Genomic DNA, 13,456 nt, shown 5'->3' on the forward strand with positions numbered 1-13,456 from the left:
ACTAATGCATGAAAATCCTAACCTCAAAAAAATCACCCGTTATAAACTACACATTTTTATTTAAATATTGTAAATTATGTGCATGCCGATATATGCGATTCAAAATACTTTAAATAATAAATTGTTTTATTTAATATTTTTTAAGTCAAATCTACTTAAATTATGTTTAGTAGATTAAGTAGCCAAGATAAGGCTTATCGGCTTCGTCCATCCTTTAGCCGCGCTCCTGCTCCGGCTGAAATAAGCAGTTTCAGAAGCTGAGAAAGCTTCAACCGGCCCCTCAACACTATGTTGAGGTGGACTCGGGATGCAACCATTGCACTCAAGGTGAGTATGATAAGCTAATTCGTTCTTCCAAAAAGATTAATACTTTAAGTCTCTCGCCTAAAGTATTTCATTGGCTCTATGAAACCATAGTTAAGTCTACCTTGTTTTACGAATCCCTTGTTTGGCGGAACGCGCTAGCAACTAGAACGCATGCAGCGAATCGTCCTCATCGGCATTGGTGGGCCATTCAGAACCACGCCTACACTGGCGCCTAAGGTCATGCACTTCACGTTGACTTTGGAGACAGAATTTTTGCAGTGCGAACTGCCTTTAGGCTGAGGGAAACTAGGTAGTTAACTGGCAATAAAGAAGAACAGTCTGGAGTTCATGAGGGCTTTACCTTCATCCCTGGCCTGACAGATTACTGCGCCTGAAGGGAGCATTGGTTATGCGGGTTTACTGGAAGAAGAAGGCAGCCAACTTATTCACGGACGGATCAAAATTTGATGACAGTGTTGGTGGAGATGTCTTTATCAGCGTCAGACTTCTGCAGTGTTTTTCAGGCGGAAATAGCTGCCATCATGGAAGAGGTAGACGCACTGGTGAAGAGTGTGATATCAGTTAGGGAGGCAAGCATATACTCTGATAGGCAGGCGTCTATGAGGGCCCTGAACGCTGATGGGGCGCTCAAAATCGGTGAGGAAATGTCTACACCTGTCTATCATCCGCATCATAGTATTTCCTAATCAAGCTTATTTGCAGAGGACAGGCGAACGTGGTGACTACGAACAGAAGGATAGGGACAACGTGTGTTTTTTCTGGAGCGAAATTCATTTAGATAGCCACGCAGTATCGGACCGTGTCGTTTCTTGGCCGTGTGAGCCCTATCAATATGACAACCGAGACCTTCGACGTGGTTTATCTGGGTAATACTCATTGAATGCAACTAAAATTCGGCACTAATCTGCTAGAGGAAATAGCACCAAATGCTGTAAACGAGGTAATGGTCGCTTAATAGTGGTAGGTAGCGCTCTGATGTCCACTTTACCGACGGTCAATATATGGATCCTAATCCTAACAGCATTAGATACTGGTCCACGTATCAAAGCTTACGGAGGTGGGGTAGAATTACGTACCTCAGATAAACAAGGAGGCGGTAGACTTACTATATACAGAGTATGACAACATATTTTAGACATAAGGAGTGTACATTTTCGACTGTAGAAGCGGAAGAGAAAGACGGCAATCCAAACACGCTCGACGCAGGGAATGTGGAAAAAACTTGGAAAACTTTAGTGTAGTGGAGAATTTGAAGGGAGGTGTTGAAGCTATGTAGATGGAACAGACAGCAACCTATTATGGAACTTACTCTAAATTAACCTCCAGCCATTAAAGTCGTTTCGAGCGGACTCCTCATCACATTATACCAAGAGTCACTGGAAGTGGCGCTAGTCCAGGAGCCATGGCTCTCGTCGAGAGTAAATGATTTTAGTATGAAGGCACGTATCTTAAATGTATGCGGTCTGTAAAGGCAGGAAGATAGCAGCAATCTGGTTAAGGAAGAACTGTTGTTTGTTGTTTAATGCTTCAAAGCAAGCTGATTCCTAAGAAATGGAAGACAAAGTCCTCTTGGAGAAACTCCGAATTTGGCAATCTTAGGAAACTGATAAGCTGAGATCAGTAAAGAGGTCTTCTAGAGATCTGTAAAAAGATACGCGTAGAAAAAAAAAACTAGTTGCAGAATTTCTGTAGTGCAATCGAGAGCTTCAGTGAAGCTAAGGACGGTCCTGTCCAAAGACTCTGTTACCCATCAGATTAAGTACTAAAAATAAATTTTGAATCAACGCTCTTTCCTCTAAACAAGTCATGCTGGGCTGCAAATGTATGGTAGTAGTAACTAGAAAACTCGCTTTTTCTAGCCGTTTATTAAGTAATTTTGTTTTTGCACTTACCGATTGAAGTTGTCAGTTAAAAATGATGTATTACCTGATCGAATTGAGTGTTTTTTTTTTAACATGCGTACACACATCCTTTTACTATTGCAAATATGCATAAATATGTATGTTCATTAGGGTGGTCCAAAAATACATGTGAAAAAGTAAAGCCGTCATTTCAATGCTCTCACCCCCTATAATTGTTCCACACCGAAAAATATACCCCAATTTTTATTTTTTGAACTCAAAAAATATTTAGAGGTCGCTCAAAGCGCTCAAGTTACCCATGTATTTTATGTGGGGAAAGCCACCTTTCGTAGAAATGGTATAGAATTCTTTAAAAGCAATATACTTAATTCGATCGGAGACTCTCTCTTTCTCTTCAGCAGACTCCCAATAATAATACCCAATTATTTATTTAAAAATTTTTTCATATTAACTATATTATATAGAAATGCAATGGGGGGATAAATGAAATATCTTTAGTATTAAAAATTTGTGAAATAAACAATTGGGTATTGTTATTGGATGTCTCCTGAAGAGAACCAGAGTTTTCCGAACGAAAAGTATTGATTTTCAAGAATTCGATACCATTTCTACGAAAAGTGGTTTTTTTCATGTAAAATACATGAAACCCTTTGAGCGCCTTGAGCGACCTCTAAATATTTTTTGATTTCAAAATAATAAAATAGGGACATATTTTTTCGGTATATGTAGTACAACCCTAGGGGGTGAGAGCATTCAAATTCAAATGGCTTTGGAATTTCCACTAGCTACATGATGGCAAAAGATTGATTAGTTAAGTATGTATGTACGTATTTCCCATAGTGATGAGTTCAGAGGTGTTTTTCCTCTCAAAGGGAGAAAAGTGTGAAATTAAAAAGGCATTAAAAGTGTGCGTGGCAAAGAACCAAAAAAAAAACAACAAAGAGAAAGTTTATTACAATAGGAGAAGTTGTGGCGGAAGTATGGATAGGTGGTAAATTGGTTCTGTCGAAAACCAAGCACTTTTCTCTCGAAATCAGGGAGAAGTAAGCGATGCGATGGTGACTTATTTGTATGGACACATGTTAGTATTCACCTTTTCACAGCTACTGCTCCTGGATTTAGTTGCGCTCGAACGCCTTGCTAATGAAAGCATGGGAGGATGAGTGTGTGTGTATGTTTTAATTAAATCATATGTATGTAGATATCGAGGGAGAATTGGGCATTTGCGATGGCTAAAGTTATCACAGCCTCGGCAACAGTTTGGCTGAAATCGTTTTTTAATGTGACAAGGATCGATGAGATAGACTAGGCATAATAACGGAATAAATTTTAAATAGCAACATACATATGTACAGTGGTGGAAAAACAAATAGGGACGCGGCATTTTAACAAATTGTTCCGATTTTTCTTTTGCGTATTTAATATTTATTAATTTTTTATAAAAGAATAGCTCATTATCTAACAAAAAACCATATAAATTCACATTTCCAGCTTTGTGCAAAAATTATAAAAATTCTGCAAAATTGCGTCTAAATTTTAAATTTTTTAATCAGAATTTTTTTGAGTATGCAATTTTATAGCCCATTAAATTATAGTAGAGTAAAGTGCAATTTTCAAATTCCTGATAAATCGCGTTGATTTTTGATCATTTTTATTCTGAATGTATTACGCACTTTTTTGCATGAAAAAAAAAATTGTCGAACATACTTTGTATGGAAAATACGTTCAAAAAATTAGCAAAACATTCTAAAAAATCTGATTAAAAAGTTGAAAATTTAGACGCAATTTCGCAAATTTTTGTATAAATCTTGCACAAAGTTTGAACTATGAATTTATATGGTTTTTGTTAGTTAGATAATGAGCTATACTTTTATAAAAAAAAAAAATTATAAATATTAAATAAACAAAAGAAAAATTTTTAAAATTTTTTTAAAATGTCGGGTCCCTATATATTTTTCGACCGCTGTATGTACAAAAATATGTGGATGTACATACATTAGACCATACTAGAAAATAAAATGCAATCACGAAAATTCACAAATTTTAAAATTTTCTCGTCATATCTTCGTCATTTACAGTCAAAATTGTTATGTATGATATAACGATGGTCTTGAGAAGACAGTTCTTTTGCTCGAAAGTTCATTGACCTCAAGTACCTCGTTCTAGTATCTGCTTAACCAGTTCTTACCACCCTAACGTACAACTGTAATGTTAGTAAATTAAAGCTCGCCAAAAGCCATCAAACTTTTATTATGGACGTATTTCGTTTCGATTTTTTCGGAGCGTAGGGCCGCGTTTTGCCATGTTTCGTCATACCTTTGGTGTTTTTTCTCGAGGAGAAAATCTGTTGGTTCCAAAATCCATTGGCCTGACGTACCAGTACCCCGATCTAGTACATACCCACCATATCTCAGTTCTTTTTACCCTGGCGTACCACCCTAATGGCACTAAATTAAAGCTCACCAAAAATAATGAAACTTTTGTTAATAAGCTATTATTCTGATTATTCCAGTAGAACTATTTGAAAAACAAAATTTTATTGCTAGTAGAGTGGCGCGGTCTAATGTACAAACGTATCTATGTAAATATACATATGTACATATGTATAGTATACATATGCCTAGTTTTTGTAGCATTTTTCTATATTTTTGTACGAGCATTGCCAGTAGCAGTAGCGGCTCAACATCAATTATAATTATTTATCTTAACTGTACCACAGATTTAATTAAATTCCATATCTAACGTCTTTGATGTACCGCACGGCTTATGGGAAAATAATAAAAATTAATTCCTTAACACCTTTACATATGTACGTATGTACATTAGAGTGGTTCCATTTTTGTTTGGGGGAAAAATGTTCGTCCTAGCAAACGGGGCAGCCCCTTCGTTTTTTTTTCATTTTGATATTTGTAATATCTATACCAACTTTCAATTGTCTACTGTAACCAATACAGGGTGCTCAATGAACTCGAAATATGCTACTGGATCGCAGTGAAACTGGCAAAAATATTGGTAATTTTTATAAAAAGCTACTTTTGTCATGACAACTGAAGCTTATGATATTTTTTTAGATAATTTAAGTTTGTAATGTTCTTAGGTTGCTAACCAATAGTTTGATTAAAACATGTACACACTACTTCTAGAGTAAAATATGAGCATCATGAGCATCCTGATGAGTACCTCTTTCGGCAAGAGGGAAAATTTTGGAAGGTGCCCTAAACCCTATCTCGAAAAAAAATAATTTTTTTTTTTGAAGCACTCTAATGTACATACATATGTTACAAAATGCGAAAAAAAAAACAAAGTAAAGAAAATATTAAATTAAACAATGCGACAAAAGCATTAAAATCTAAGCGCTTGCTGCTTCACTGAAAAAGCAGTGGCAAAGGACATACAGTTTCTTTTGTTTGAACTCTCCTTAAATACCGTCTCTCGCGCGCGCCTCCACAAAGTGTGCAAACAAAAGCCAAAACGAGAGCTACAAAAAAAAAAATTATTTAAGTAGAGCAAAATATACCCACGGCGCTCTTTGAAGCCGCTTTCACCTTTTGCTGGTGACTTGCAAACGGACCACAGAAAATCAACAAACGGATAAAAGTAAAAAATAAGTAAAATATTACGAAAGAAGTTGCATTGCTGCAGACAAATAAATAAATTTAAAAGTAATTCAAAGAACTCCGACAAATTTTGTTGACTACTGTTGACAAAGCTAATAGTTATTGTAGGTACTTGTTTTAATTTACTTTTTTCCAGCTATTGACTGCGCCGAGCCCGAAACCTACGGTTCTATTTTTATTTTCTTATTTTGTTTACTTATTTATTCTTTCTTAAACTAATTTTTCATACCAAGGAATGCCACTCACTTCTTTGCCAGCCAACCAACTGTTTTCTGCGCCACAGCCTCCGTTGTTGGCTACAATATCATCTTTGTAAACGCAGTTACAGACACACCGAATTTCATGGTGGCTGTAGCGGCACAAGCAAATATTTACAGAGTTTTAACGGCAGAAAATTGAAAACAGCATTTTTTAGCGCCTACAGCGCGAGTTCCAAAGGTGTAGACGGCCGTTAAGTAACGTTGCTATAACGGCAAGATGTCGCAACGTTTGTTTGCGCAAGCGCGTCGTGCTGTTTGTACGGTTGCTGGCGTTTTGTGATTAAATGAGGATCCTTAGAAATATTATGTTGTTTGTGTTTTTTGGCGGAAAATTTTTAGTATAAAAATTCATAGACAAGGTTGTGCGATCAAAGGAATTATGTAGGTGAAGACAGGGCCTCGAAAGCAATTATTTGAATAACAGTACACCTCATCTTCGTCTTCTTATTTGGCGCTATCTAAGCTACAAACAGGAAGAACTCCGGATTGACTCGTCGTGGAAGAAGTGGCCTCGGTATTCACCAATGTGGATTCTCTTTCATCTACCGGTTCACAATAGCTCTGATCCAATACTTTTCATGAAAAATCAGAGCTAATGTCAGATTTTCACATCCACCCTACATAATAGCTCTGATCCAGTAATCCATGGACTTACAGGTTTTTACACGAACTTGCAGGAAGTTACAGGAAAAATGATCCCGTACTCCAAATTCCTCCAAAATACTGTAAATGAGAGCGATTTTTGGAGAGTTGTGTAGAGAATGAAGTTGCAAGATTTTACCCGAACTTTTTCTTTTGGTAAAATCATGAAAAGTGCCAAGCCATCACTGGTTGACGTTTTTACAGGAAAAATGCAGTTTTTGTTCCCGTACTTTTTGTTGTTACTCACCTTTTACTCTCAATTCAGAGACTAATTTTGCTGTTTGCCATTTTTACAGGATTTTACACGAAAAGTATTGGTTCAGAGCTAATGATCTAAAAATAATTTTTAGTGTCAAATTCAAACAGCTTTTGCATTTCTGAAAATAACCGTTATATGAGAAGTGGGCATGAGAGTACGTTTAGGATACGATCTTTTATCCAAAGCAGCGATTATTAATTAATCTTAGCAGTTTATATTTATTAGTTTTCGAATTACAGCATTACTTAGATGTTTGTCCATCAATTGTTGTCGTCAAGCTGAAAGGGATTGACTGACATGTGAGGTGTGTGTTGGTGTCGTGTCTCCACATTTCGGACACTCATTGGGGATATCGGGGTCGACTCTGGATAAGTAGCTACAAGAATATCCAGACCGTAATTGTGCCGGCAGTCGAAGCCCTGTGTCTGCAATGGGTGGGGATTTGGTTTCGATCGCCGGCGACCACACAGGCGCAGCATAGTTCAGAACTGGACGACCAACTGCCTTTTATGTTGCCAGCAACGTTTCTTTGTCTTTGCCCGAGGTTCTGCCAGCGAGCTACTTAAGGAACTTCTAGCGGCTCCGTACTTGATTGACAATTGCAGTTGTGTGCGCAAGGAAGGACATCAGGCTACCAAAGGTAACCATCGGAATTAGTGTACATTCGTCCAGGTGGTGAAGCAGTTCGCCGTTGATTTCGCCGGAGAGAGGATTAGTATCCTTGCAGTGAAGAAGCGAGAAAGTTGGGAAACTTAGCCGTTTACTTTCGAGCAGAGGTCATCAATTCCATTCCCGTACGGAATTTCGAAGTCATTAGCATTATAAGAATACGTGGCTGAAGGCGGAGAAGACTCCACCCTGTGGAACGCCATGCTTAATTCTTCATTTTAATGTTTGAACTCGACAGGTTACTGACGACTGCCGATCACTCATACATATACTAATTCGCCGACCACCGTTTGCGTCCCTGTGGGAGTCTAGAAGCCGCGATATCTTCAAGTAGCGTGAAACAGCAGACGGTATTAAACGCCTTTGATAAGTCGAACGTCACTAGGCCGAAGTGTTTATGAGGTTACATGCCATGCTGATTTTTCGCTGGGGTCAGGTGGTACGTAAACTAGCTCCCGCAGAGCCTCTAGTGTATTCGAGACGGGGGAGAGCAGTTCTATCTGCTAACTTCACTGGTTTCAGCAACGGCGCCACTCTCACCGATTTCCAAACGTCTGGAATAATGAGAGTAACCATTGAAAGACTGAGGACCTTGGTGAGATATCCTACTATTGCAGGTCCCAAAATTTTCGGCATCAGCATGCGAATTCCGACGGGGCCAATTGCTGTGGAGGCTTTCGCCTTACGGATAGCTACCTGGTCTTCACCGCCGTCACGTCTTGTCACATTGGACACACACTATAGATGAAATTGCATGATTCATCCACTTTTTCTGCTTATGTTGATTTACTAATCTCATTTAATTTGCTTCCAAGTAGATTTTTAACTCCTTCCCGTAGTAAACAGAAGCTCGGAGCCTTTTAAATCACCTGTATGTATGTGCATATTTGAAAATAAGTAATGCCGAATTTCCACTAGGCATTGAAATTGCAAAAAATATGTTCGTTCGCGTAGCTGTTAATTGTTCATGTTTAACCAAAACTTACAAGTTTTTGCGTTCGCGTACGCAAAAAACTTGCAAAGTAGGGGAAATTGAGAGAGCAAAGTGACATTTCATTTTGAGCGGAAGCTGCTGGTTTCTGCTGGAAAAATTTTTGCCAACAGGAAAACAACTGATCAAAAACAGCTGGTTGGCATTTACGCAAATCACAAAATTGAATTTGATGGTTTGGAAGTTAAAAATTACAAAATGCGACTAATTAAACTTGTAAGAAATAAGTAGTTATTTGTTTAATCAATAAACTGTGTCAGTATAACACTTTGTGATGGCTTTTCGTACGTTTTAAATTTTACACTTTTGAATGTAAACAAAAATTATATCAGCTGTTCATCTAATTTGCAAGTTTCTGCAAATTTTCTGTTCGCGTACTATTTGGGATATTTCTCTCTTGTGAGCGAACAGATGACATTTCGCCGGAATTTTGCAGTTGGCTGGTTTTTACTGGAGATTTTAAACGAACGCACCTAATGTATGCTATTTAAAAAAATGCCATGTGGAAATGAATTTAATGACTATTTTTTTAATGTACTGACACGATTTTTTTTAATGCCCGACTTTTTCATTTGCCATTTAATGCCTAGTGGAAATCTAGCATAAGTTGCGATATTTCAAAATTTTTTTTTTTTTAATTATGTCTGTGTTCATATGGAACAGTAGCTTATGTCGAAGGGTTGGCTTTAGTATAATGCGGCATTCCTTTTATTCTTTAAACGACAAGGAATTTTTTGATGAGACTTAATAAGAATATTGACTTGCTAGTATCGGAACTATTTCTTGCACGTTTATTTTCTAAAAGTTGTTCAACGGCTCAGCGCCAGCGAATCATTCGGAACCGTATACTGCAAATGCCGATTTATATTAAAGTCAGCCTTTCGACATAAGCTACTTTTCCATACGAACACAGAATGTAAGCACGTGGGCAGCATGGAGTATGCATTTAAATTTTCTGGTATTTTCGGGTATTAAAAGAGCTTAAGAATTCAATAAGGTAAGTTCGACTTATACAATCTGCATGAAAAAATTGTGGATATGTGAAATTTTGAATTTTTACATTGAAGGATAAAAACCAGAAGGTGTTGAAAGATAGGAGAGCAAATACCAAAGAAGGCTCTACATTCTTCGCATGCGGCCGTATACAGGCAATACGTACAAACATACAAACGCTCCTATTTTGCACACAACTATTATCAGAACTATCCACACATATGTATGTACATAAGCAGATTTAACCACGAAAATTTCGCAGCATAAATCAAATTTTTTGTCACATGAACAGTACCAGAAGCCAGAAAAAGCAGAAAAAATCCCCTTCTTGATAGAAAACTTCAGCTAAAGTCATGAAAACAGTCTGCTCCTTGCGGGCGGGTGATTTCGTCAAGTTAAGTTGTAGTCTTAAATGTAAATTTAGCATCATGAAATTAATATAAAAAAAATAGCGAGGGTTTCCAGATATACAGAACTTGAAATCAAATTTTGCATATTTCTAGGCGCATAGGATGATTTTAGCAAATTTCCAATGCCGATATGGACTTACAAAATTTGTATATTTAATTAAAAACCAAACAAGTAAAGCTATGAAAAAATTTTAATTTTATATATAAAAAACATATTTTCAATTTTATTTGCAAAATTTGTATTGTAGTATTTTTGGCTAAATATGATTGAACTTATCATCTGCGCCTCACCGCAATAGACCGCCATCCAGATTATGCAACGCCATTTCCTTAGCATCATCGTCCAACACCGTCTCAGGCCAGTGTTCCATACTTGTTGTCGCTCTCATTTTGCGATACGACTCGGCTATATTCTCATCCAGCATGCGATCCACAATATTTTCCTGTTCCAGCATGTGACGCATTCTGTGCTCATCTGATGTGCTTTGCTGCAGCGCTTGTACACCGCACTGATTCATGGAAGCATCCCCTGCTCCGCCACTTCCACCAACGCCCCCACCTTCCTCACTAGCAACTAGCTCATTATCATTGCTACTAAAGAATTGCACCACCTTTTCGCGCTGATCTCCCATTTTACATAGCGCGCAACGCTTTTCCAATAGACGCATCTTCAATTGCTGCAATCCTATGCGCTCCTGCGTAAGCACCATGCGCTCTTGTGAGAGATTCACCTCTTTCTCGCCCAGTTCGCGCATGCGTTGCTGCAGCAGTTGTATTTTCATTTGGAAATTTTGCTCGGCCGTACGCGCTTTCTGTTGCGCCTCTTGGGACTTATGTTCAGCCATACGAAATGAAAGAGTTTCCTGCTGTAGTTCATCTTCTTTAGCGCGCAGAGTGTTCTCCTTGTCGATAAGTTCGCGCTTTTGTTGCTCTAATTGGCGCAAAGCCTTGTGATATCGTTCACGCTCAACATCCGCTTGACGCGCTGCATCTTGTGCCACCTTCATAACAGCATCCATTTCCATGCGTTGTTTCTCCACATCCGAGCCGGAGTTCAGCTTGTGTTCCGTCTCGATTTTGGTACGTTCCAGGTAGAGGCGTGCGCGCTCTTCCTGTAGTTCAACAAGCGCGCGTTTAGACTCAGCTAGCTGCTGTTCTTTGAGGTCGGCAAGGCGTTTCTCATCGCGCGCAATTTGTTCGCGCGCAAACTCTTTCTCTTTCTCAAATGCTGCCTTCTCGGCTTCAAGTGCGGCCATGCGTTGGCGTAGTTGCCAGTTTTCCTCAGCGGAGTCTTTGGAAAGTTTAGTCAATTGGTGTTCTAAGCTTCCAACTAGCATCATAAGACGCTTTTTCTCCTCATCGGCGGACTCTTCGTTCATCTTCAAGCGTCGTTCAGCATCATCAAGTCGGCGTTCGCGTGCATCCAGCTTCTTTTCTTTTTCTTTATGCAGCAATTCTAGACGCGATTGCACTTCATCGCGCAGACCTTCCAGACCGCCACTCAAATTCGCTAGATTACTTGAAGCAGCCTTCAGCGTTTCCATATACGAGCCATTCTCTTGTATTGCAGCGAATTCGAGCATTTTAGACTGACGCACATTTTCCAGCATGCGGCGATGCTCCTCCCTTAACATCTCTAAGTCGTCGTCATGCGATTTCTTTAGCTTACGCAGTTCATCCTCGTGGTCCTGCTTCAGCGCGCTAAAATCAGCGTCGTAATTTGATTTGATACGCTGTTTTTCGCTATCTAACGTGTCCAGCTTTTGCGTATAATGCTTTGAAAGCTCATCCAATTCTGCTTTCAGGCGTGTTTCTATCGACTGCGTATGGTTCTCGAGCACTTCAATCTGCTTCTTGTATGAACGTTCAATTAACTCTATTTCACGCTCGTAGTTCACCTTTTGATTTGCCACTAATTCCTCCAAACGCAGTTTTTCCAACTCCAAACGCTTCACATCAGCTTCTAGTTGTACAGTTTCCAGCGCAATCTCCCGCGGTGAAACAGGTCTACTCTGACTCTGGCTGCGACTACGGCTGCCGCTGTGGCCACGCCGATCTGCCAACACACCACGCGCGTCATCGGACTTATCTGGCGTGCCATCTGGTGAGCCAACGCGTTCACCCAGCGTATCAGCCGCTATCGGTGGTGGTGGTACTGAGGACATTGGCGCTAGCATCGCAGGTTGCGACATCAGCAGTTGAATGTGCGATGTTAATGCGTTGCTGCTGCATCTTTATATGCTCCTCCATTTGTTGTTGACGCTGAAGCTGCTGTTGCATAAGCGCTGAAATTGTCGTCTCCTGCTGCTGCAGTAGCGCTTCTTGTTTACGCTGCATTTCCAGCAAAGCGCGCTCTTGATTTTTCATTTGTGCCGCCAATGCTAATTGTGATTCCTGCTGCTGCAATGCCGTGAAAGCGTTTTTCATTTCCATATTGTGCGTATTGAGTAGGAGTATATTTTGCGCAGTGCTGCAACCCGCTGCCGCCGAAGGCGTAAATTGTGGCACAGCTAGCATTTCCTCGCGCAGCGTATGCTGTTCTGCTTGTGGAGGCGCCTCATTATCAGGTAGTTTTAAAATGTCTATAGTTTCTCTAGCTGTGCTGGCAGTTGTTGTAAGCGATGTTGTTGTTGGCTGCTTCGATGTGTGCAGTGGTGAATCTGGTAAAATGTCAGCCTTGTCCACGACTTCCGGTTCCGTGCTCAAACCAAGCCAATCTGCGGTGGTGCCACGTTTTCTGGCCTTTGGCGTTGATAAGCCAGAAGTGGAGGGCTCTTTGTCACGCTCTTTAGATTGTGGACCAAAAAGACCCAGAGGATCGGTATTCATGGCATTCGAAGTACTTGAACTGCGACGGCCAGCTGATGTTTTCGGACGGGGTTGTGTCAGGAGAACATTTGAGGTGTCGGTGGTAGTTTCAGTTGATTGTCGCGAAATAGCTGGTTTTTCTGTGTCGCGGCGCCCAGTTGATGGCTGCGCGGTCGCGGGACGTTTTGGTTCGTTAATGCCGGAACTTGCAAGCAAATCGTCCAACAAATTTAGCTTACCGCCAGCTTTTGGTTTTTGTGGATCGAAACCTAAATCATCATCATCGTCTTGGGGCAGATCTTTGCGCGTTGTGCTACTAACATTTGTTGCGCTGGTGGATTGCGGCTGACGTGTTTTTGGAACTGACTGCTTTGAAACTTCACTTTCTTCTTTAATTCCAAATAAATCATCCAATTTATTTTTATTCTTGCCTATACGATTGGCTGGTTTTTTGCCCACCGGATTATCGAAGAAACTGTCATTTTCCAGACTATTGTCGCTGAGCAGATCTGCCAAGGGGTCGTCACTGAAGTTCATGGCTGTGCGAAGCTGGCGAGCTTCATTAAGTGCTGATTAATTACGCGAAATCTTTGAGAAAAATATTTCTATTAAGCCTCT

At 39.8% G+C, this 13,456-nt stretch overlaps 1 protein-coding gene across 1 annotated transcript; it reads right to left on the reverse strand.

Moving 5' to 3' along the window:
• Nucleotides 1-10,287: 10,287 nt before the first annotated feature.
• twy (fas-binding factor 1 twitchy) lies at nucleotides 10,288-13,450 on the reverse strand. The gene is given in 2 exon segments (XM_017635153.1): nucleotides 10,288-12,240; nucleotides 12,242-13,450. Coding segments are annotated over 2 exon segments (3,057 nt in total). The 5' UTR covers nucleotides 13,376-13,450; the 3' UTR covers nucleotides 10,288-10,317.
• Nucleotides 13,451-13,456: the final 6 nt, after the last annotated feature.

The sequence above is a fragment of the Rhagoletis zephyria genome, unplaced genomic scaffold, assembly GCF_001687245.7.
Source record: "Rhagoletis zephyria isolate East Lansing unplaced genomic scaffold, Rhagoletis_zephyria_1.1 Rzeph_scaffold_15077, whole genome shotgun sequence".
NCBI lineage: Eukaryota > Metazoa > Arthropoda > Insecta > Diptera > Tephritidae > Rhagoletis > Rhagoletis zephyria.